Source organism: Amphiura filiformis, chromosome 17, assembly GCF_039555335.1.
Source record: "Amphiura filiformis chromosome 17, Afil_fr2py, whole genome shotgun sequence".
NCBI lineage: Eukaryota > Metazoa > Echinodermata > Ophiuroidea > Amphilepidida > Amphiuridae > Amphiura > Amphiura filiformis.
In genome coordinates, this window is record NC_092644.1 from 814,208 (window position 1) to 835,799 (window position 21,592).

At 37.3% G+C, this 21,592-nt stretch overlaps 1 protein-coding gene across 1 annotated transcript; it reads left to right on the forward strand.

Moving 5' to 3' along the window:
* Positions 1-489: 489 nt before the first annotated feature.
* On the forward strand, positions 490-20,820 carry LOC140136770 (uncharacterized). Its single transcript, XM_072158359.1, has 8 exons — positions 490-624; positions 4,764-4,859; positions 6,108-6,316; positions 7,780-7,969; positions 10,004-10,155; positions 14,078-14,241; positions 18,365-18,475; positions 18,974-20,820. Exons 1-8 carry the CDS (start codon positions 575-577, stop codon positions 19,025-19,027), a joined length of 1,026 nt encoding a protein of 341 aa, XP_072014460.1. The 5' UTR covers positions 490-574; the 3' UTR covers positions 19,028-20,820.
* Positions 20,821-21,592: the final 772 nt, after the last annotated feature.

The window sequence follows — 21,592 nt, forward strand, 5'->3', positions numbered from 1 at the left end:
TATACGGCCTTATAATAATATTGCACAGCTAGCCCCTTATCCTATGACGAGACTTGGACTAGACTAGGCATCTGACGAATGAATACAGGTCACCTCGGTTTTATCCCGTTTATCATGTGACGATGACGAGACTTGGACTAGTCTACGCATAGCGAATGAATCAATCAATTATCGTTTATTTATATGAAAAAAGTTTGGGGAATAAAATAACTTTATATTTGACAATTGATAATTAATTCTTAGTTAAAATTGAACTTGAAAATATTATAAACGGTGAAAAAACCGATTGAAACTTTGATACATGACCAACAATGTATGCTTCAAATAATTATAATATGATTTAATTGTGGAATTTATTCCTGATTTAATATCTAGAAACAAGTCAGCATGCGCACTTGTGCAGTGTCCATGTGTGCAATTATTGTATTGGTGACACATCATGTATCAATGAGTGAAAAAAAATTTGGCACGAAATATTTAACCAAGTTGACAGTAATTATTCCAGTAAAAATTTGTTTAAAGCTTACGAACTACATCAAGTTAGATATTTTGAGTGGAGCGATTTCAGCTGAATATGGTGACAATGTTGGCCGAATACGGCTACCATTCACACATTGCAACAAGGTATGTACCATGCTGTAGAGTATGCGCGCGTATTGCGTATGCACACAACATAACTCATAACATAAGGCAAAATAAAAAAATAAACATGTTTCACGTCCCCTCCCGCTTCCTTTTTTGAGGTTTCCTCAAATATATTTTTATTTTTTGAAATTCAGTTACAACTTTTCAAAAAATATGTCTAGGAAGTTGGAATGCTTTCTATAGCCTTGTTAAGATACAAGAAACATTTTAGGAAGGTTTTGTGATCATTGTAGGGGTGTAACTCTCAGAACAACAAATAAAAAGGGCCTCCTTCTTTTTCCAGGCATTATTGTATACGCTAAAACAGCTCTAAGTATGGGTATTTACACCAATTTTATGATAAAAAATAGAAAATAAAAAGCCCCTCCTCCTCCTTTTTTTTCGAAAACCGGACGTGAAACATGTTTTATTTTTTACTTGGCCTAACATGCATGCATATAAACAACAACGTACTGAGCACTAGCCTGTACATATCTTAGCACATGTATGGAGCATGCTGAGACTAGTCTTTGGACAAGGCAAGCTTTGGGGTTAAGTTCTTAAAAGTGATAATAATTATGTGTGGAAACATGGAAATGCTGTACCCGTACCCGGTCATCATGGTCATGCGGTACCAACTACCATTACCAATACCATCATGACCATCAACATGATCAATCATCATGACCATGCCATGACATCTTATTTAGTACGTCCATGGTTGTACCTATACCGGTCCAGATCCAGGCATCCACACATGCACATGATCAAACTGTAGCAGAGACACTGACTGTTCAGGTTGAGACAATGTCACTGAGCATGATAAGGCGCGTGAAAGTCGATTCCGAGTTTATCGTCCCCCGCCCGCGTCACTTTTGGAAACCAAAAATGCCCGCGTCAAATTTTCATAAATGCCAAAATAATTCATTATTTTCAAAGTATCAGCATTTTCACCAGTTTTAGCAATTGGAAACATATATTTTTGTTTGTAAAACATATATATATTCATAACTTGGAAGCAAAACCAGGCTATTTTCTAACTTTTCTAGTCCTTACCCATATAAAAAACATGTTTATAAATCACATGTATGAGTTTGGCTTTAAATCAACACGCACTTTAGGTCAATAATGAAATCTGATGAAATAATGAAAAATGAAAAAGTCACCTCACCAACCTGGAAAAAAAAAGTGACGATAAACTCGGAATTGACTTTCATGAGCCTAATCATAAATGTGTCACTGTCAGTGTGTGTAGTGTTGGGCATTGCCATTTTGCACATACAAAACTGTGTAGGGAATTTCAACGGACATAAATGATCTATCGTATCCAAATGGTAGTTTGTTAAGGGGTACTACACCCCTGCCCAATTTTGTGCCTATTTTTGCATTTTTCTCAAAATTATAGCGCATTGGGGACAAGTAAGATATGTATATTATAGGGCAAGGACTACAATTACTGCACTGGAAATTTTATTTCAGCACAGACAACAGTTGTGGAGTTACAGTCAAAAGGAGGAAAACCAATATTTGATCAATAAATCAATAACTACTTGCTTTGAGTTGCTGAATTTTCAGCACAGTAGTTGTAGTCCTTGCCCCTATAATATACATATCTTACTTGTCACCAATGTGCTGTAATTTGTGAGAAAAATGCAAAAATAGGCACAAAATTGGGCAGGGGTGTAGTACCCCCTTAATGTCATACAAATAAGGCAAGTCGTAATAAACAGCGCCGCTCATTAACTTGACGTTATGATGTCATTGATCATGTGCTGTTTTAGGGAAATCTGAGCGCTGGGCAAATCAATTGATATCCCGATTGGCAAACATTGACTCCCCATTACAAACCAATGACGATACCCTTCCGGTGTTGTCTTATCTTGTACATGTGAGCCCAGCACTATATGTTTTGATCAAGATACTTTTTACCCCGGCGAATTTGGCCAAATATTTACCAAAGTTACAGCAATTTTTTCATCGCTGTTTCGAGTCAGTTTTGCAGCTCGGAACTCCGGATTGCAAAATTTAAGTAAATTAAACAGTCAATTTTTGATTGCTTCCTATCATATATATGTTTTTGCAGCAATCGGGTATGGATTTACATACGTACATGTAGGCCTACATACTGTAAAGTTTAGAGTCGTATTTTACTTTTGGTGCCGAATTCTGTACAAGCACTACCAGGAAGTGATTAAGCACGATGGATATGCATGGATCACATTGTTGTTGTTCAATTCAATGGTAAAATGTATGGTGTGCGCCATTCTGCATGTGGGCAAAGCTCATTAGATATTATGCAAATTTCAATGTGCGCATTCCCAAACTGCCGATCGAAATTATGTACAGTGTCAATGGGGCAGTTTAGATAGTGCATCAATTGGTTTTTTACAATCATTCCTTCCGATTCCTTCTGGCTTGTGCTCAAACTGACTTGCTCGAGTCGAGAACTCTAGCCAAGAATTTGCTCACCGAAAGCTTCATATTCTAGGCTAGATACCATTGCATTCAAAATCTAGTTGCTGAAGCATGACACTGTGTAAAGCAATGAAAGTTCAGAAATTTTTTTAGTTGTAGGAGTAGAGGATGTGGTAAATAATGAATATAAGGATTTAATACCGTACATCATGTTTCTAGCGATTACAAAAATTGCAAATTCTTTTCATTTAAAATAAAAACAAATTCAAATATTTTCTCAATCTGTTACAAAATGTCTGTAATGATGATCTAAGCATTAATACCTGTTTTGAGAATTTTATGAACAATATAGGTATAGGCAATAGGCATGTAAATGAAAGTTTTGACAAAATGAAATTTTCCATAATAATGAATAATGAAATCATGATCATGACCTCATATTTCACTGAAATAAATGTGACGGGAAATTAATCATTTTATTTCATTACATGTATCCTTATCTGAGGACTTGATACAGCCTGTGATATAAAGTATTATGGATTTGCAATGAGCTAAATTGAACATGCGGTGAATGTAGTTTTTGTACCATATATGAAAATGTTTACTCTGTTGAGACTGGCTGGATGCCTTGTGCAAAAAGTGAGATACATGTGTAACTTGGCATTTGATGCAATTACAAAATCAGCAGGGATGCGGTGCCTGCTCAAAGACATGTGGAAGGGTGCATGCACCAGCCAGTGTAAGGCCTCAGATCCATAGGCTGTTCCTTGTGGCTTGTTCCCTTGTTCTGTTTACTTTTTCCCATGTGACCTGCCACACAGACAACGAACCGTAGCGGCCACTACGCAAAACAAAGGTTATTTGTCTGTGTGGCAGGTCACATGGGAAAAAGTAAACATGGAACAAGGGCACAAGCCACAAGGGAACAGCCTATGGATACGAGGCCTTAAAGGGTTCCAGACTGCCCGCTTAAACATATGTGTACATCCATATCAAAACGATGCACTTCTTGTCGGCTGCTACATGTGCCTCATTTCACATAATAACTGGGAATAAATACCAGACTCATCTCAAGTGGAGTTCACTTCAAATCATCCACAAGTGACATGGTTATAGAATGTTCTCTGTATTAATAAGCCATGTGACTTTGGGATGATATAAAGTGACCCCCACATGAAATGAGTCTGGTATTTATTCCAGTTATTATGTGAAATGAGACACATGTAGCAGCCGACAAGTGCATCCTTTTGATATGGATGTACACATATTATGATGATCAGTGCTCATGAGATATCTACATTGTAGTATAATCTTTTGCAAGGACAAGGTCCGTTGTGTTAACCCTCACATACATTTTGTATATAACATCCGTGTGTATAGGACCTCTTGTGCAAAATAATATGTGTTGGATGGTTAGCAGTGTGCTTCCACTTTATTTGTAAAAGGAAATCCACGAAACATTCAAGTTTGTGATCAGTGGTGTGGCAAGGGAGGGCACATGCCCTGGGCGCAATCTTGGTGGTGGGGGGGGGCACCAATCAACCAATTCAGCACTCCCTGGTCTGGATCGATTCTGCAACCCCTCCAAGGGATGAAAGTCAACATTTTCCCACTCATAAATTTCAATAACTGAGTTATTGCATGTGTACATGTGTCTTGTACGCAATCCATTTCCTGAATATTGGTGAAATGATGCTTGCATGTAATTGCCTTTTAATTTGCAGCCCATGGAGCAGAGAAGAGACCATATTTGAGACAGATCCCAGCCTTCCCACTTTTGATGATGTACAGTTGGAAATACAGAGCATAGAATTGAGTGGGTAAGTTGACCATTAATCTGCTATAAAATGGACATACAGCTGTAGAGCATTTTGTCATGTGACCTGCTACCACAAAATGACCGTCACAAGTTGGTAGATTTGAACCGTCCTGGTTGGCTGCTGTATTGGTGTTCTTTGTTTCCACACATCTTTTCAAGCCAATAGTACATGTATGTATGTATGTATGTCCTTCGTGAATGGGTGCACAATGGGCCATTCATGAAGGACATACTAGCGGCGTGTACAGTTGTGTGGCAAACAAAGAAAGTCAACCAGGATGTCTTGAAACTACCAACTTGCGACTTTATGCTAAGTTTCATGGCAGCGTGTCACATAATTATATGAACTGTTATCACTTATCACACTGATTAACAATAATGTTTTGCTGATAAGGAGAATGTGCCAAAAGTCCACCACCATGTATCTGCATCATTTACATGGATGATTGGTTGAAGAGTATGAGATCTGGTATTCACAAAGAAATTTCTGAATGAAATTTAGTTATTACATTTGTATGTGGGATTGTCATGAAATTTAAGATGAAAATAAAGAAGCGCACCGACAGCAAAGACTTTAGGAACATAGCAATGTGTGCCGTTGGTATGGGATCATTTTGAAGGGCAGCACGGCAAGTAAGTTGGTGTAGTTGTGCACCAACAGGATTTCCCATCATTGCTTGGTGTATGTTGTTGCATATTTTCTTCTCTGTTGTTGGAGGAGTAAAAAAAATGCTTCTGTATTTTAAAAAACATAATTTTAATTAAGCAGGCTAGAGACAGTATTGATTATGACTCGATAATTTGCATCTGTATTTGAAAGGTTTCAGAAAAACCTTTCAACTTCATGTGCAACTTAAGGGGTACTACACCCCTGGCCAATTTTGTGCCTATTTTGCATTTTTCTCAAATATTATTGCACATTGGTGACAAGTAAGATATGTATATTATAGGGGCAAGGACTACAACTACTGCACTGAAAATTCAGCAACTCAAGGCAAGTAGTTATTGATTTATTGATCAAATATTGGTTTTCCTCATTTTTGACTGTAACTCCACAACTGTTGTCTGTGCTGAAATAAAATTTCCAGTGCAGTAGTTATAGTCCTTGCCCCTATAATAGGCCTATACATATCTTACTTGTCACCAATGCGCTTATAATTTTTGAGAAAAATGCAAAAATAGGCACATCGATTGGGCAAGGGTGTAGTACCCCTTTATGTTCAAATTGTTTTGTTTTTTCATCTGTCAGAGGTCTGGAAGTAGAAAGTCTGGCTGAACAGTTAAGCCTCTTTCCTGATGATGACACGTGCTCCATGGGAACCAGCCATTTGAGCTCGGAGTTTGATGACGATGTCAGTAATCAGACACCGGGAGAGGGGAGCAACATCGAAATGTTTGGCAGCGATTTCTTAACCAATTGTTTCATCAATAATAATTTCCATGAGATTTCTGTACAAGGTCAGTATACATACATTATGGTTGTGTGACTAAATTGATTATTACTTGTAGTTGCCTTAATATTATGGCATGTATAATAATTGCACAATTTCAGTGACGCAATATTCCACGCGTTCATTGTACATGTATGTGCCCAACCCATTCTTTCCTTCAATTCCATGAAATTGACTTACAAATTGATTTATATTGCCATTTCCCGGTCTCTAGCAAATAGGGAAATAGACCCTTTAAAACTTATTTATTTCAAAAGTCAGATTTGATGATAAAAAAGACCCTCTATCCCAATTGTTGATCGGCCACCACCACAGGAAAACTATAAGGGCTAGAGATCTAAAACTTGGGTTTTTCTAATGGCTCTATATAGGTACGGTATATAAAAGCCGAACATTATTTTGAAATGTATGTTGTTTTTGTTTGAAAAACTGCACTTGAGCAGACCTGACAGATCTTGTATCTGTGAGGCTTGTCAAACCTGTGCTACAATAAGAAGCAGATTATGACTTCCACTTGTCAACATGTTTATTGTCCTGATGGTTTTAAGATCTGCAGACATTATATTCTCTATATGTGCCCATCCACCACAAACTGGGCGTAAAGTCGGCATTTTCCATTTTGAGATACAATCAAAAACAGTATATGGATTTCTATGTAAAATATATTAGGAATTTGACCTTTGATGAACCATAACTTCACTTCCAGATGTCCGATGAAGCTTGTTGAGGTGTCATTTTAAAGGGTATCCAAGCCTTCTTTCAAAATCTGCAATAAACAGAAAATGATCTAGAGCCGACTTTACTACCATTTTGTGGTGGATAGTCACATATGTAATTTGTATAATGTCTCTCTCGTCTTCCTTGACTTTTGAAATGGAACAATTATGTGACAAAACAATGATCATCAGCAATAACTCCTTCACTTCCTTCACCCAATGGAATTTGGGGAGCTGCATTAAATGGGTGGATGTTACAATCCAAGTGCGGATAGGTTTGCGCCGGGTTCGGCTGCAACTAGCCTAGTTGATGCGATCTGATTGTGATGATTCACCACGCAGCGAAATTACAGCGCTTTGAATCCTCTGGAAAAATTCCGAAACTCTCTGACTTCTCTACTTTTTGCACCCATGTGACACCTCACTTCTGCAATGGGGAAAAAACCCAAAGGCATCTGCCTTTACCTGGGTAAGGCCCCCCACATGTGTAACTTTAATACGAGATATATTTTAAATTTAGCATACCATTTCCTTGGTACCATCTTACTTGCTCTTGCCAAATGGTCTTAAAAGTGGGTGCCCAAGTTACAAAGTGAGCTCTTTACCCTTTCAAAATATTTAGATTTTGGCCAAACTGCAATCGCATCCCACTTGAAAAGTATTTGTGGGGAATTTATGAAAAGTGTGTACAAATGTAAGCTCAAATGTCAGAAACTATATTATTAATGAGAAAACCTTAAATATCGCTTTGTAGATGGCGTATCCACCTCGTCAAGTAGCTTGGACAATTGTTTAGAACCAGTCTTGGAGCTACCAGTTGCAAATAATGTTGACGTTGTGAGTGATGATGGCAGTAGCCATGGTAACAGTTCTTCCCCAAGCAGCAGTTCAAGTTCACCAAATTTACCACGCAAGAGAAGAAGAAAACTTGATGATGTACCATGGTAAGGGCTGTAGATAAGACAATGTACGTACAGGTCACAGATGAATGAAACAGATGGATTAAAAATTTGCAGATTCTGTGGATTTTAACTTTATATACCGGTACCAACATTTAGTTGTGTTTCTCGCTGATGAGGGTCGATTGGCCTGAAAGTTGTAGCTACAGTGGGCGATGGAGCCCACCACACACTAATCAATAAATCCAGTGCTGCTACCTAGCGCTCAAACTCATGCTAGTGTTAAAGGAACACATGCATGTGTGTAAAACTATTTATTTAAAATCATAATTAATTGAAAGTGAAAAATTGTTTGCTAAATTAATTGTTGTCAAAGGGGAGAATTATACATTTTGTTTGCTAAATTAAACATTGAGTGGTGACAAAATACAAAAAATATTAGCATTCTGATATCTAAGGAAGCCAATTCTTTTTAATGCTTTTTAATAGTGGATTATGCAGATTTTACAGATTTCAGATTTTGAGTTAATATTTGCAGTCGAGAGACTATTTTTAAATTTGTTGTTTTTGTTGAAAACTGCACTTGAGCAGACCTTACAGATCTTGTATCTGTGAGGCTTGTCAAACCTGTGCTACACAGTGATGCCAACGCCGCGCCTTAGGCGCACAATTGGGCTACTTGGCGATCACTTGCCGCTACTCAAAAAAGCATGCCGCTACTTGCATAAAATTGGGCTACTTTTGCCAGTCTCAGGCCGCGGCAGTAATTTGATGTATTTTCCTTTCAATTTAGCCGATTTTGATAAAGGTTTTGAGTCTCTAAAGCTTCAAATTGAAATTACAATGGGTTTTGTGACCATTTATTGATCGGTCAGTAACTTCCCAGCAAGTACCGGAAGTTTTAAAGTCAAGTGCTTTTCCGCCCAATTAGGTGTTTTGCGTTCTAAATTCGGGTAAATCCGCCCAAATATCCGGTATTGGGTGCTTTTTTGGAAGCTTAAAACTTGGGCTACTTGAGAATCCTTTACCGCGGCCTGGCGAGTCAATGCGCCGCGCCTTGGTGCTGAAAAGTTTTGGCAACACTGGTGCTACAATAAGAAGCAGATTATGACTTCCACTTGTTAACATGTTTCTTGACCTGATGGTTTTAAGATCTGCAGACATACATTTGTAACTTTGGGAGGACTAACTTGATCATGTAACTGTCCCAGGTAATTGTACAATTGAGGTCCAGACACCGTCCAGTATAGAGTCAGGTGTTCACCACATTTTTGCTTTTCTGGTTAGAGCAATAAAAAAATTTGGGAAAGTAGAACAAAGCTTCAAATAAAGCTAATTAATCAAAAATTGCAGTGAAGATCCAAAAATGCAGGAACTACAGGAAAAGAAAAGAGCACTGAAAATGTCAGACTCTATACTGGCCATGAGAGAACAGTAATAAAATTGAACATCTATTTTTTGAAACCACCGAGTCTAGAATAATAAATCCTCCTCATTGAGTAGCTTAAATGCTTTAGATCCAGTCTTGGAGCTACCAGTTACCTTGAAGTTGTAAGCGATGATAGCAGGATCAATCTGTGTCACTTGCAACTTCCGCGGTATTTGTAGAAATCCTGTCGTTTTGTGGAGCACCACAGCACTGCCAGATGGTACTAGCCATGTTTTAAATGGGAATGATCATTGTAAAAAAGACCTTGTAATGCAATGCCACTGGGGAATATGATAGTTGGTGTACTGATTTCTTAAACACATTTATTATTGGGCTACAATGTATGCATGGTTTTGGGACAAATGTGAATACCCTACATGTAAACCAAAATGATAAGTAAGTCACACAGCAAGATCAATACTTTTGGTCTTGATCTTGGCATGATATTGAAATCCTTATGACTTGCTTCACGTACACGAGAGAGGGGGAAATGTGCTGGTTACTCACATTACGTACCTTTGTCCCCAAAATATGATTACTGTAAAGAAAGGGAGGAAGGTTACAGATTTCATGTCAAAACTGATTAAGTTCAGTTTTTGCAAGTTAAAGAATGAAATAATTGATAATTGAAATTCTTATTCTTCTGGTAGGAGTGAGATGAGTTACAATGAAAGACAAACGCTACTGGAATCCGTCTCCGCCACAGTCAGTGACGTACTAGGTCCAAGGGAACAGTTAGAACTACTTAGAATTATTGATCCTGATGTAGAGAGTCTACCTCAAGATGGCCAGTTTACAATAGGTAAGAAATTTACCTTTGCGGTAAATCCTGTGATTCCTTATGGTTAGACCTGAGATGTCATCATTTGACGTCATGCCGACTTGCCTTGCGCAGTAATGATGTTTGCTAAATGATGTGCGCATTGGTGTGAAGTCAAATGACAACATCTCGGGTCTAACCGCAAAGGAATTATATCGTCTGACGTCAGCAGAGTCCAACACCATCGTAAGTGCAGTAGAATTCAATAGCTGCCATTTGCAACATTTCAATAACCAATAACACTAGAAAAAACACCCAAATACATGTAAAGGTGATATCTTGGGTTAGCTTAGTGGCCATCAGGAATGTATACAGAACATCAACACTTTATATAATGAGCATGATGAGGGGATTGTGCTGCAAACAATAGGTGTTTTACAAATGGCAGCTATTGTATTATACTGCACTTACAATAGTGTTGCACTCTGCCGACGATATGGATTTACCGAAAAGGACCATAGCAGGGAAAGTGGATTGATTCAGTCCATTTGAAATCCATATGCCACCTGTGCCCGACATGACCTCAATATTCCACACAGGGAGTTTGAATTTCAACTGGGGTTACCTGAGTGGGTGACTCTACTTGAAATGTACACCCTCTGTGTGGGATATTCAGGATGCGTATTCCTTATTAGAGGGTGCATGGATTTCAGCAGTTGGCATGCACTGGGATATGTACTGGACTGAGGCTTTGGTTGTGGGGAGGCTCTGGTTGCAAAAACAAATCTGGACAAAAATTGTTGATGTGTGGGTGTTACATTGTACTATTGTAAAAAAAAAATGTGTACGATTATGTAGATAGACATAACCACTTTGGAAAATGACATTGTGAACCTTTTTTACCATAATAGTAAGGTTTAAATTCACTTTGGCACTTGAGCAGACCTGATAGACTTTGTAGCTGTGAGGCTTGTCAAACTTGTGCAAGAATAAAATATAAGCAAATCATGACTTCCACTTGGCAAATTCAGAATTGACAATGTGGCTTTAAGGTTTGCTGACAAATACTTCTATAGTTGCAGTTTACAGATGGTGAATTTCAATGTCGATTCAAACTTCTGCTTGGACCTGATCTTTTATTTGAATGCAAGCAAGATGGCATATTAAACTGAGTCATTTTTAAGAAAAGTTGAACAATGATGGCGCTATTTATCTAAAACCTTGTTTGCATCTTTACAAGAAGAAGACACTTGTAAAATGGTATTAGAACATCTGCAAACAGACTAACAAATGACAAGTGAATTTTCAAAAACTTTTTATTGTGAAATGTTAGGTATAATTCATATTAATCGGCTGATTTAAATTTAAAATATATGTAAATAGCGCCCTCAAATTGCACAAAAATATACAGTTTATAGGATTAAATTTGCCATAAAAAAGGAGAAAAAGATGAATAATTTGATATAGAAACATAAATCTATGTTAAAAATTGTTGCAAAATATATGCCAATATACAATTTATTAGTGTGATAGCTTTTGGAATTATTCAGGTCTAAAATTGAACATTTTAATAATGTTTTTTGTTCAACAAATTAATAAATGATCACATCAAACAGCCGTGGCAACTTTAGAAACATACACCCTCTGATATTTTGTAAATGGTGAATGTATACTCACAGAACATAGCTTGTAGGTGACACATCTTGATGTAAAACCTAGCCGAACGCAAACACTGCGCAGTAACGATGTTCACTAAACGATGTGCCCATCGGCATGCATGACATCAAATGACGACATGTCGGTTCTAACCGCAAGGAATTATGGGATTTAGCGAAAAGGCCAATTGCTTGTAGTAGGAAAAGTGGATTGGTTGAGGATTCAGTTCATTCAGGGGATTAGTCACATTGGGTTGCTCCAGTTGAAATCCATATGCCACCTGTGCCAGACATGACCTCAATATCCCACACAGGGAGTGTGAATTTCAACTGGAGTTACCTGCATGGGTGATTCCACTTGAAATCTACACCCTCTGTGTGGGAGATTAAGGATGTGAATAGAGAATGCATGGATTTCAACTGGAATATAGCGGTCAACTGTTGGTTTCATGTACCTGAGTTGACAATCGTCAGCAGTTGGCATGCACTGGGATAGGTACTGGAATGAGGCTTTGGTTGTGGGGAGAAAAAAACAAATCTTGAAGTTCTCCAGGATAAAAAAATAGTTGATGTGTGGGTGTTCATTGGAGGCATGAAAATTTTCAGTGTTCTAGCGGATTTCAGCTTTTTTTGTTGTTACTATTTTTAGTGTTTTTCAGCCTATTTCTGAATCAAATTCACAGAGAATGGTAAAAAAACAACATGGTTTTCAGGGTTTTTTTTTCCAAGACCCGTTTCCATGCCTGTTAATTGTTACATTACATTATACTTGTGTAAAAACAAAATGTGTACGATTATGTAGATAGACATAAACCACTTTGGAAAAGGTGACTTTGTGAACCTTTTTTTATACTATTAGAGTTAAATAAGTTTTAATTATTCATTTCGGCACTTGAGCAGACCTGATAGACTTTGTAGCTGTGAGGCTTGTCAAACTTGTGCAAGAGTAAAACATAAGCAAATCATGACTTCCACTTGGCCAATTCAGAATTGACAATGTGGCTTTAAGGTTTGCTGACAAATACTTCTATAGTTGCAGTTCACAGATGCTTAATGTAGGTGACACACCTTGTTGTAAAACCTAGCAGAATGCAAACTTCAGATTTTCTATATGATCTTTTCTACTTTACATGGAAGCCTATGCCATATGAATTGTTCTATGAATATTGATTGGCAATATTTCCAATGTCCATGCTCAAATCAGACAAAACAGATGAATAAAATGGGCCGTTGTGATACATGTTTTCTTCTAATATTCAAACAGCTGGAAAATTCTCACTCAAAGTTTGGACTCAGATTGTTTTGGTGATACATATAGTTATCGGCAGTGTAAGGTACAAACCACCAAAACTTATGCAAAAATCAGACCACTCATCTTAAAGTACCATATATCTAGGGATCTAGCTAGGCAACAAAGACTGGACGAAGAAGGCAATATAGCAAAGTGCATATTTACAGCAACAGACAGTTTAATGTGATTGGTTCAAAGATATCTGAATTTACTAGTTATACTATACTAGAGAACGGCAGCATTTCTTGCATTAGCCACTTGTTGCACTTTGCACTTGCTTGTGGAATATACTGCAAGCCCAAGCATGTACCACTTGTTGCACTTTGCACTTGGTTGTGGAATATACTGCAAGCCCAAGCATGTACCACAATATACTGCCAAAGCCCCATGGTTCAGCTATGGTGCGGTAACTGCTCTTTTACTTTCATGTACCTATACTGCCAAAGCTCCATGGTTCAGCTATGGTGCGGTAACCGTACTTTAAAAACTTGTTGCACTTGCTTAACTCTAGCCATTTTTTTACTTTAGCCTTGCTTAACTCTAGCCATGTTTTACTTTAGCCACTTGTTGCACTTTGCACTTGGTTGTGGAATATACTGCAAGCCCAAGCATGTACCACTTGTTGCACTTTGCACATGGTTGTGGAATATACTGTGTACCACAATATACTGCCAAAGCCCCATGGTTCAGCTATGGTGCGGTAACCGTGCTTTTAAAGCCCCATGGTTCAGCTATGGTGCGGTAACCGTACTTTTAAAAAACTTGTTGCAACTTGGTTGTGCAAGAGCTATATACTGCAAGCCCAATACTGCAGTCAGAGCTATTTATAGACAGTCTTCTCAGTGATACTGCAAGCCCAATACTGCAGTCAGAGCTATTTATAGACAGTCATCTCAGTGGACAGGTCCAAGCTTGATGAAGCTACACACTGACACAGCACGGACACACTGACACAGCACATGCAGATCTGGCGTTATTAGTAGTATGATATATCGTTAATTTTCCATGTTTCTTTCAGAACCCGACTTTCTAGACAATGAAAAGCTAAAGAGAATACAGAAGTTAATTGAGAGTCATATAGCCAATAACCAAGCATCCAAGTCAGGTTCAACTAGTCCTACATGTAGTTCAAAACAGAGACTACAGGTACGAGGTACCCCACCAAAATCAGCACAGAAAAAGGTAAGCTTTTTGTAGACATCGTTGGGCAGGAAAAACCTCCTACATTGTATGTGTGATTGGCCCATGAACAGTGTTTACTCAGAGGCCGTATGTCTCAATTTTGGCCCAGTGAAAATTATATTTGGCGCACACAAATTTGCAATGCTTTAATACAATTAGTCAATTTGAGGAATTACTGAGCCAACATTTGGGCCAATTTGGGAAGAAAATGCTTCATTTGGCGCACCCAATTTCCAGAGAGAGTAAACACTGCCCATGAACATGTTTAAAGCAAAACACATGTTCAAGGGCCAAAAGCACATGGGAGGTTTTTCCTGCCCAGCGACGTAATCCTTGGTACAGTGTGTACTCACAATGAACCCAAAATGGTTTTGCACTGGGAGGTTCCAGTTAAAATCCATACACCCACAAGCGGCGTACATTGAAGGTTTCAAATGGAGTCACCAACAAGGGTCGCGCTAGGCTGCGTTTTTGCGTCCCGGACCCACCAAAACCCGAATCTCACGCATGAATATTGCAAAAGCAGTGAGTTATTGCGTCCCGTCAAATTCCCACATGTTGTTTTCTATATCCAGGTTTCATAAAACTAGGCTCAAAAGTTTCCTCAACTTGCATTATGCACATCATTTTCAAGCAACTGAACCCCTGAAATACCAAATTATGGCCTTATTTACTTCAATAATTAATATTATGCACAGTAATACTGCTTTATGAGTGAAAATTTTGACAGCAAAACAGCTGTGATATCGCTAAAATACGGCGAGATCTCTGGCAGCCATTGTATGTTTACTGGTAACTACAGAAAATAGAGGGCAGTATAAAAAGTATTATTGGGCAGCCAGTGGCGGGCGGTAAATATTAGGTAATAGAGAGATTGCGGAGAGGCGTTCACTGCAAACGCCATACGGGTTACGGATTTCTGCATTTTGCGGTAGAACGTCATAGTCCCGTTCTATCCAAACTAGCCTCCTACACAGTCAGTTTGTTTCGGTCCTAACGCTAAATGCGTTCCTAGTATGTTCGTGATAGCCGCATAGAGTCTGAACCAAGACTACGTGTAAACGCAATTGCAATCATGATGGCGCTTTGCTGAGACAAATAATCTAAAGGTAATTCACCTTGGGTGCATCGAACCAGAGAAGATTATCTTCTTTCATCGAACTACTTTCCTCGGTATTGATATGCAAATACGACTGGCTGTATCTATAATGTTCTAAGCATTCAGTCCAGATTAGCGATATTTGAGTTTTGGAAAATGAGTATAGGCCTATGTAAACACGTGTATGCTATTTGTCTTAATAATCTAAACAGAGTTTGATGTTGGATGCCTAGGAAGTCTTGGTGTATATTATTCGAATAACAAGAAACAAACTCCATTATCATATAAATAATACCCTGTTTACTTTATAAAGCAAAATGAAAATAAATAATCTAATATGCCTAGTTCGATTACTACCCAGCAAACACAAAAATATTACAGAAAGCGTTAAATGTCTGGTTAAAGGTTATGTGAGGGTCAAGGGCATTAAACGTTTTAATAAAATTCAAAAAAACTTTTGTTCAAAACTTGCTGATAAACGTTCTAACACAATAGACACTTAAATATGTTTGCCAAATGATATTTTACTGTAGCATTTCAATTTTGGCTTAAAATGTTGTTGTATTACTTTTCAGTATAACACGAGTTTTCATGATTTTTATATAAACATACATCGATATGTTATCAAAATGTTTTAACTAAAACCAAAACACATGCATTATCATGTTTTAAAAACATTTTTGAGTTTGCTGAATAGTATCCATAAGCAAAACACTTTGACAGCTGTTTAATGCATAACGAACAAGCAAGACGAAAAATAGCGTTACCCACTAACTTCTGTTCCCCGTCCCAAACAGACAATTATACGCATTTATGCCGTAACACGACACAATCTTGCCTAAAACGCCTCTTCGCAAGCTGATTTTTGGACGGCATTTTCCACACACAAATGAATAGGCAATTTGCCCGTTCGAATTTGCGTCGAAAAAAATTGAAATTTGTTCACTTCTTCTTGTCTATACGAGATCAAATTTTAACCCCCAAAATGGATTTTATTACATGTCGGACTCTACTTGTTCTATTAGGATACTTTGATTAAACTTCATAACAAGATAAACATAACATTTTTCTGCATTTTATAATGCGTTTTTTTGTCATTTTGGAACGTCATTTTTGCTACCAACCGCAACGTAATCGCCTTTACGGTAATTCCACGATTGACCAATTCACAATAGATTTCACCCTCTAGAGGGCATAATAACCGATTTTCGACTAGTGTAGCTTGCTGTTCGCGTTCCCGTGTCACGTTTCACGTAAATTTCGCAATCTCTCTATTTATACTAATTTGATTGAAATAAAAAAATAAAAGGAAAAAAAAAAAAAAAAGAAGAAAAGAAAAGAAAGAAAGAAAAAAAGAAAGAAAAAAAGAAAAGAAAAAAGAAAGAAAAAAGAAAAAAAAAAAGAAAGAAAGAAAAAAAGAAAAAAAAAAAGAAAGAAAAAAAGAAAGAAAAAGAAAAGAAAGAAAAGAAAGAAAAAACAATGAAAGAAAAAACAAAAAAATACAATAATATTTAATAAACCCCCTGCCCCCCCACCCAAAAAAAAATAGTATGGTATTACACAAATAGATTGAATTGGCTAGACAATTATGAATAGTTGGGACCCCCGATATTTCTTTAGGGACCCCCCATTTTTGCATTTTCTGTTAGCTCGGGGGTCCCTTGGGACCCCCGAGCTTTTGGACCTAGCGCTACCCTTGGTCACCAATAACCCCTTTTTCAAATTATAGCCCATTTCCGTGGAAGATTAGCCGAACATTTAAGATGGTAACATTTTCAAAGTCACAGTACAGGTCCTTAGAGTTTTGTATGCTAAAAACTGTTGAGGTAGATTTGAAGTGGTCACACGACAAGAAAGAAAATATTTTGATCGCTCAAATTTTTGTACGCTCCACTTGTTTGACAGTTTGTATAACAAGCGTCCATCTGATCATGAGTGAATTGTGCTATACCATTTTTCACCCTGATGTGGCAGTTTCAGGAACATGTTGAGCCGGTTGTTTCGCGTGCACACGTCTTGAAGGGTGTGTACACCATCCCCTTGATTGAATTCCAGCAGTGCTTGTGGTGGATAAAGTGGCTGAGAACTGAAAAAGCCACATCTCTCTGGCCTTCAATCAGTGCACTTGAGCAGACCTGACTGATTTTGTATCTGTGAGGCTTGTCAAACTTGTGCTACAACAAAAAAGCAGATTATGACTTCCATTTGGCAAATTGCACAAAGGCCATATGGTTTTAAGGTCTGCTGACACTTCCCTATAGCTCATGATTGGCATAACCTGTCCGACCCAAAAAGTAGACTTTTTTAAACATAAATAATAAAAAAAAATTAAAAAAATTAAAATAAAATAAATTAAAAAGAAAAAAGTTCCAATACCTTTATCAAACCCAATCCCAACCTACCTACCCTAATTTTTTATGTTACCCCAATCAAACAAATTATTTTTTGAGGCCTATAACTGTAGTTGGTCTTTGTTGCCTTTAAAAGTTTTTAGCAGAAAAGCTAAGTTATTTTTCGCCACTTTAGCGTTAACACAAAAGTGGGTTCCTAATTGGCTGGTTGAATCACACCATGAAAAACAGTGAAATGCCAATACCTCATTCGCTACGTCATCTGCATCACTTGATCCTGGTGTGATCCCTTCTTTTCACATGATAAAACAGGATGTCAGTGAGCATCACCAAAAGCTGAACTTTCCGGGTAGTAATTGTAATTATATTTGTGACAAACATCGTGTTTTCTCTCTCTCTTTGTCTGTCTCTGATTTTGTCTATCTGTCCCTTGTCTGTCTCTTGTCTGTCTCTCTTTCTCCTTTCTCTCTCTGTCTTTCTCACTCTTTGTATATCTCCCATTCACTATTTTCTTGCTGACTCTGTCTCCCTCTTTGTATGTTTATATGCAGCCCTACTTCTTTCATGAAAAGCAATAAATGTCAACATCTCATGTTCCCTTTCTTATTCTTTGACCTCTTTCCTACACATTAATTTTTCATGAGGAGACTTTGTAATATTTTTTTGATTTCAGAAAGGGTCTAAAGAACGACGAAACCAACTCAAAGCACTACGCCAACGGCAACGTAGAGAATACAAACAGAACTTGAAGGAGAGAAAAAGTGGTCTCTTTCAAAAAGAAGAGGTAAGCTTTCAAATTTGCATTTAATTGAGAATGAGAAGATCTGCACTTCTTTATTCCTTTATGCTTCATACACTATGGTGTGATATTGTTCTTAAGTTCTATTGTTTTGGACGTATTTTGAGAGGGTTGATGGATGAGTTGGTGTCATATGTTGCAAAACACTGGTTTGTATTTATTTACCTTTTACCTTTTACCTTTTTGAAAGGCTATCAACAAATGTTCCTGTATAATATAGGTCAAATTTGTTTTCAATAGAACATTGATGAAAAAACAAAAATTTATGTATGCGTAACAAGTGATCGAGCAAAATTGATTTGTTTGTAGACTTACATAATCTTCTCAGTTATTGCCATTAGAGGAGGCCATTAGCAAACCAGGTTATATGGCAATGTACATGTAGCTCTCAGCGTTTTAAGAAAGCAAATTCTTTCAATCTCATATATGCCAAGATCATTTTTTTTCTGACAGGAACTTTTCTGTTTCGTTGTTTCTTTGCAGGTCCTAGCATTACAAAGTTTTACAGAAGAGGAAGAAGTAGATATACTTGGATGACGTAGGTCAGAGGTCATGACCTTGTGGCCTTCAACACAAATTCCAGATACTTAAATATTACGAGTCATTTAATTTGTAATAATAATGCCATTTTTTTCCAATTGGGTATGATATTTTGATACTTTTGATGCTGCAGACCATTTTTCCACCATGTTTTATGTCATTGTTTTTTTCCTGTATTTTGATTTCAAGATAGAAATCAAGTAGATTATTTTTTTACACTTCTTTAGTGAAATAAGACAATCCTATCAGTAAATTTTTATCTCTGTCCAGAGCAGCCAGCACACATAAACGTTAGAAAAAAAACCCAGTGCCTCTGACTGGATTCGAACTGGCGACCTTCGTATTACTAGCACGAGGCTCTAACCAATTGAGCCACAGGGGCACACTGGAGAAGAGCAGAAGATTTTAATCTATAGGTATTAAGTTCAAAATCTTCTGCTCTTCTCCATTGTGTCTGTGGCTCAATTGGCTAGAGCGCTGTGCTAGTAATACAATGGTTGCCGTTTCTAATCCGGCCAGATGCAATTGGTTTTGTTTTTCTTTGTTTTTTATGAGCTTCCTAGATCTCCAGTGGAAACATTGTCATCCCCAATGGTGAACCGATAGCTATATAGCCTATTGTAAAATTTTAATTTGAATGAGTACAACTGCCAACAGCTGTATATGTGATGCAACAGCAATTGTATTTCCAAGTGCAAAATGTGAAAAATCAGAAATACTGATCAAACCAGATCAAACCAATTGAAAGACATTGGATAAATCGGCCAATCAGCCAATTCACCTCCGGGCGTGTACTCATGCTTTTGTAACACAGTGTACACATACGTGTCTCATGCTATGTTCATTCAAATGAGTTTTTTTGCACTGTAGGTTTTAATCTACTCTGCACTGTGTTTTGGTGACGAATAAGCCAAAAGCATAGTTATTTTGAAACAGTTTTTAAGTTCAGGCAAGTAAAACTGCATACAAAAACACACTGAATCAATAAGAGAAACTATCTTGATACAATTTGATAATAATTTACACTTAAAGAGTAATATTTCAAAAACAACAAATGGAGTTTAGTCGCATTGTGACAATTTTGGTATCATAATGCACAGAACAAATAGAGAGCTCTTATTTGGCTCTTTGCACTTGTTTTCCAGTACCCCCCCTGAATTTGTGCATTTATTTTACCCGGAATGCAATCTGCATTCGCTTTGCAGTAATGGAAAATAATTGTTTATTTATGACATATGTGTCGGGGAAAAGTCTGAATCAAGTGCGAAGGGTCGTATTGAGTTTAAGATTTGATTTGGTTATTCTTTGCCTAAAATGGTATTAATAATAAATCAATAATATTAATAAATAACAGATTGCAAGCATACAGGCTATAACAAAAAAGTTACAATCCAATTGTTTTTTGAAAACAAAGGTGTAAAATATATATACATTTATAAATGTATGGGCTACCGTACATTTATCACTGTGGGCCAAAAGTTATAAGAAGTCTCCGCATGATAACTTGGGTTTTATTTAAAACTCATATTGACGATAAAAACAGCCATCTTGCAACACGGGATATTCAAAATTTCTTAGCACCAAAATTGTCTTGGGCTATTACGTCCCAGTAATACAATGAATTCTGATGACAATTGAGCACAATAACCATGATGTCATTACCCTAGACAATTTTGGCTTGTTTTTATTGTTGCAGCCTGTATGTAGCTTGGAATGGATAAAAATGATTTGACAGCACAACAATAAAGTCAGAGGTGTAAGTCTTCCGGAAATTCCCGAAATGTGGCCAAAATAAAAAAAAAATCCGGAAATGTAAAAAAAAAAATATATATATAATTTTTTTATATTTTTTTTTACATTTCGGGATTGGATGATGATAATTCGATTTTTTGGGGGTGTGATACCTGCAGCCTATTCCCGGACAAGCCCGTGCACTTCCGGAAATTTAGCGAGGTGCTCGCATTTGGCTCGCATGTTTTTCAGGGAGTGGATCGTTACCTCGCTTACACCTCTGTATAGTAATGGATACAAATGATATATATGCTGTTCCAATGATTTCTTATGGTGTAGGGTACTTTTCTGTTTCTGGGGTAGACTGGTGTTTTGTTGCTTTAATTATATACTTCTCACCAAAAAAAAATCTGCAAGATTTTCAAAGCACTGTTTGGAATTCGTTCAGAGAGCAATAAGATTTGTTGGTATAGTTTTCTTTATACCCATGAAACCCATCAAGTATTATTTCACATGTTGAGAGTAGAACTTTATCAGTTCCTTCACATCACAATGTCCCAACAGCGATTGCGTTAGTGCGAGCAGAGGAACATATTGTTATTAACAAGATACGTAGCACAGAAGAACTTCAGCGCTGATGCCTCAGTGGGCTTGTGGACATTATAGGGCATTATAGCAGTGTTATTCACCTTTTCGAAACTTATTAGGTTTGGATATAGGGAGACTAATATATGCAAAGTGTAGATTTAAACTCAAAATCTTTACTACACACATAAGGGATCGGATACCAACGTTTGCACAGTATTTTTGTGGGACATGAGAACATCAGAC

What these genes read in the sequence shown, in the direction of transcription:
- LOC140136770 (XM_072158359.1), top strand. Translation starts at nt 575, where the DNA reads ATGGTGACAATGTTGGCCGAATACGGCTACCATTCACACATTGCAACA. An exon ending in CAGAGCATAGAATTGAGTGG is followed by an intron (nt 4,860 to 6,107) that starts GTAAGTTGACCA and finishes TTCATCTGTCAG; the next exon opens with AGGTCTGGAAGTAGAAAGTC. An exon ending in CAAAATCAGCACAGAAAAAG is followed by an intron (nt 14,242 to 18,364) that starts GTAAGCTTTTTG and finishes TTTTGATTTCAG; the next exon opens with AAAGGGTCTAAAGAACGACG.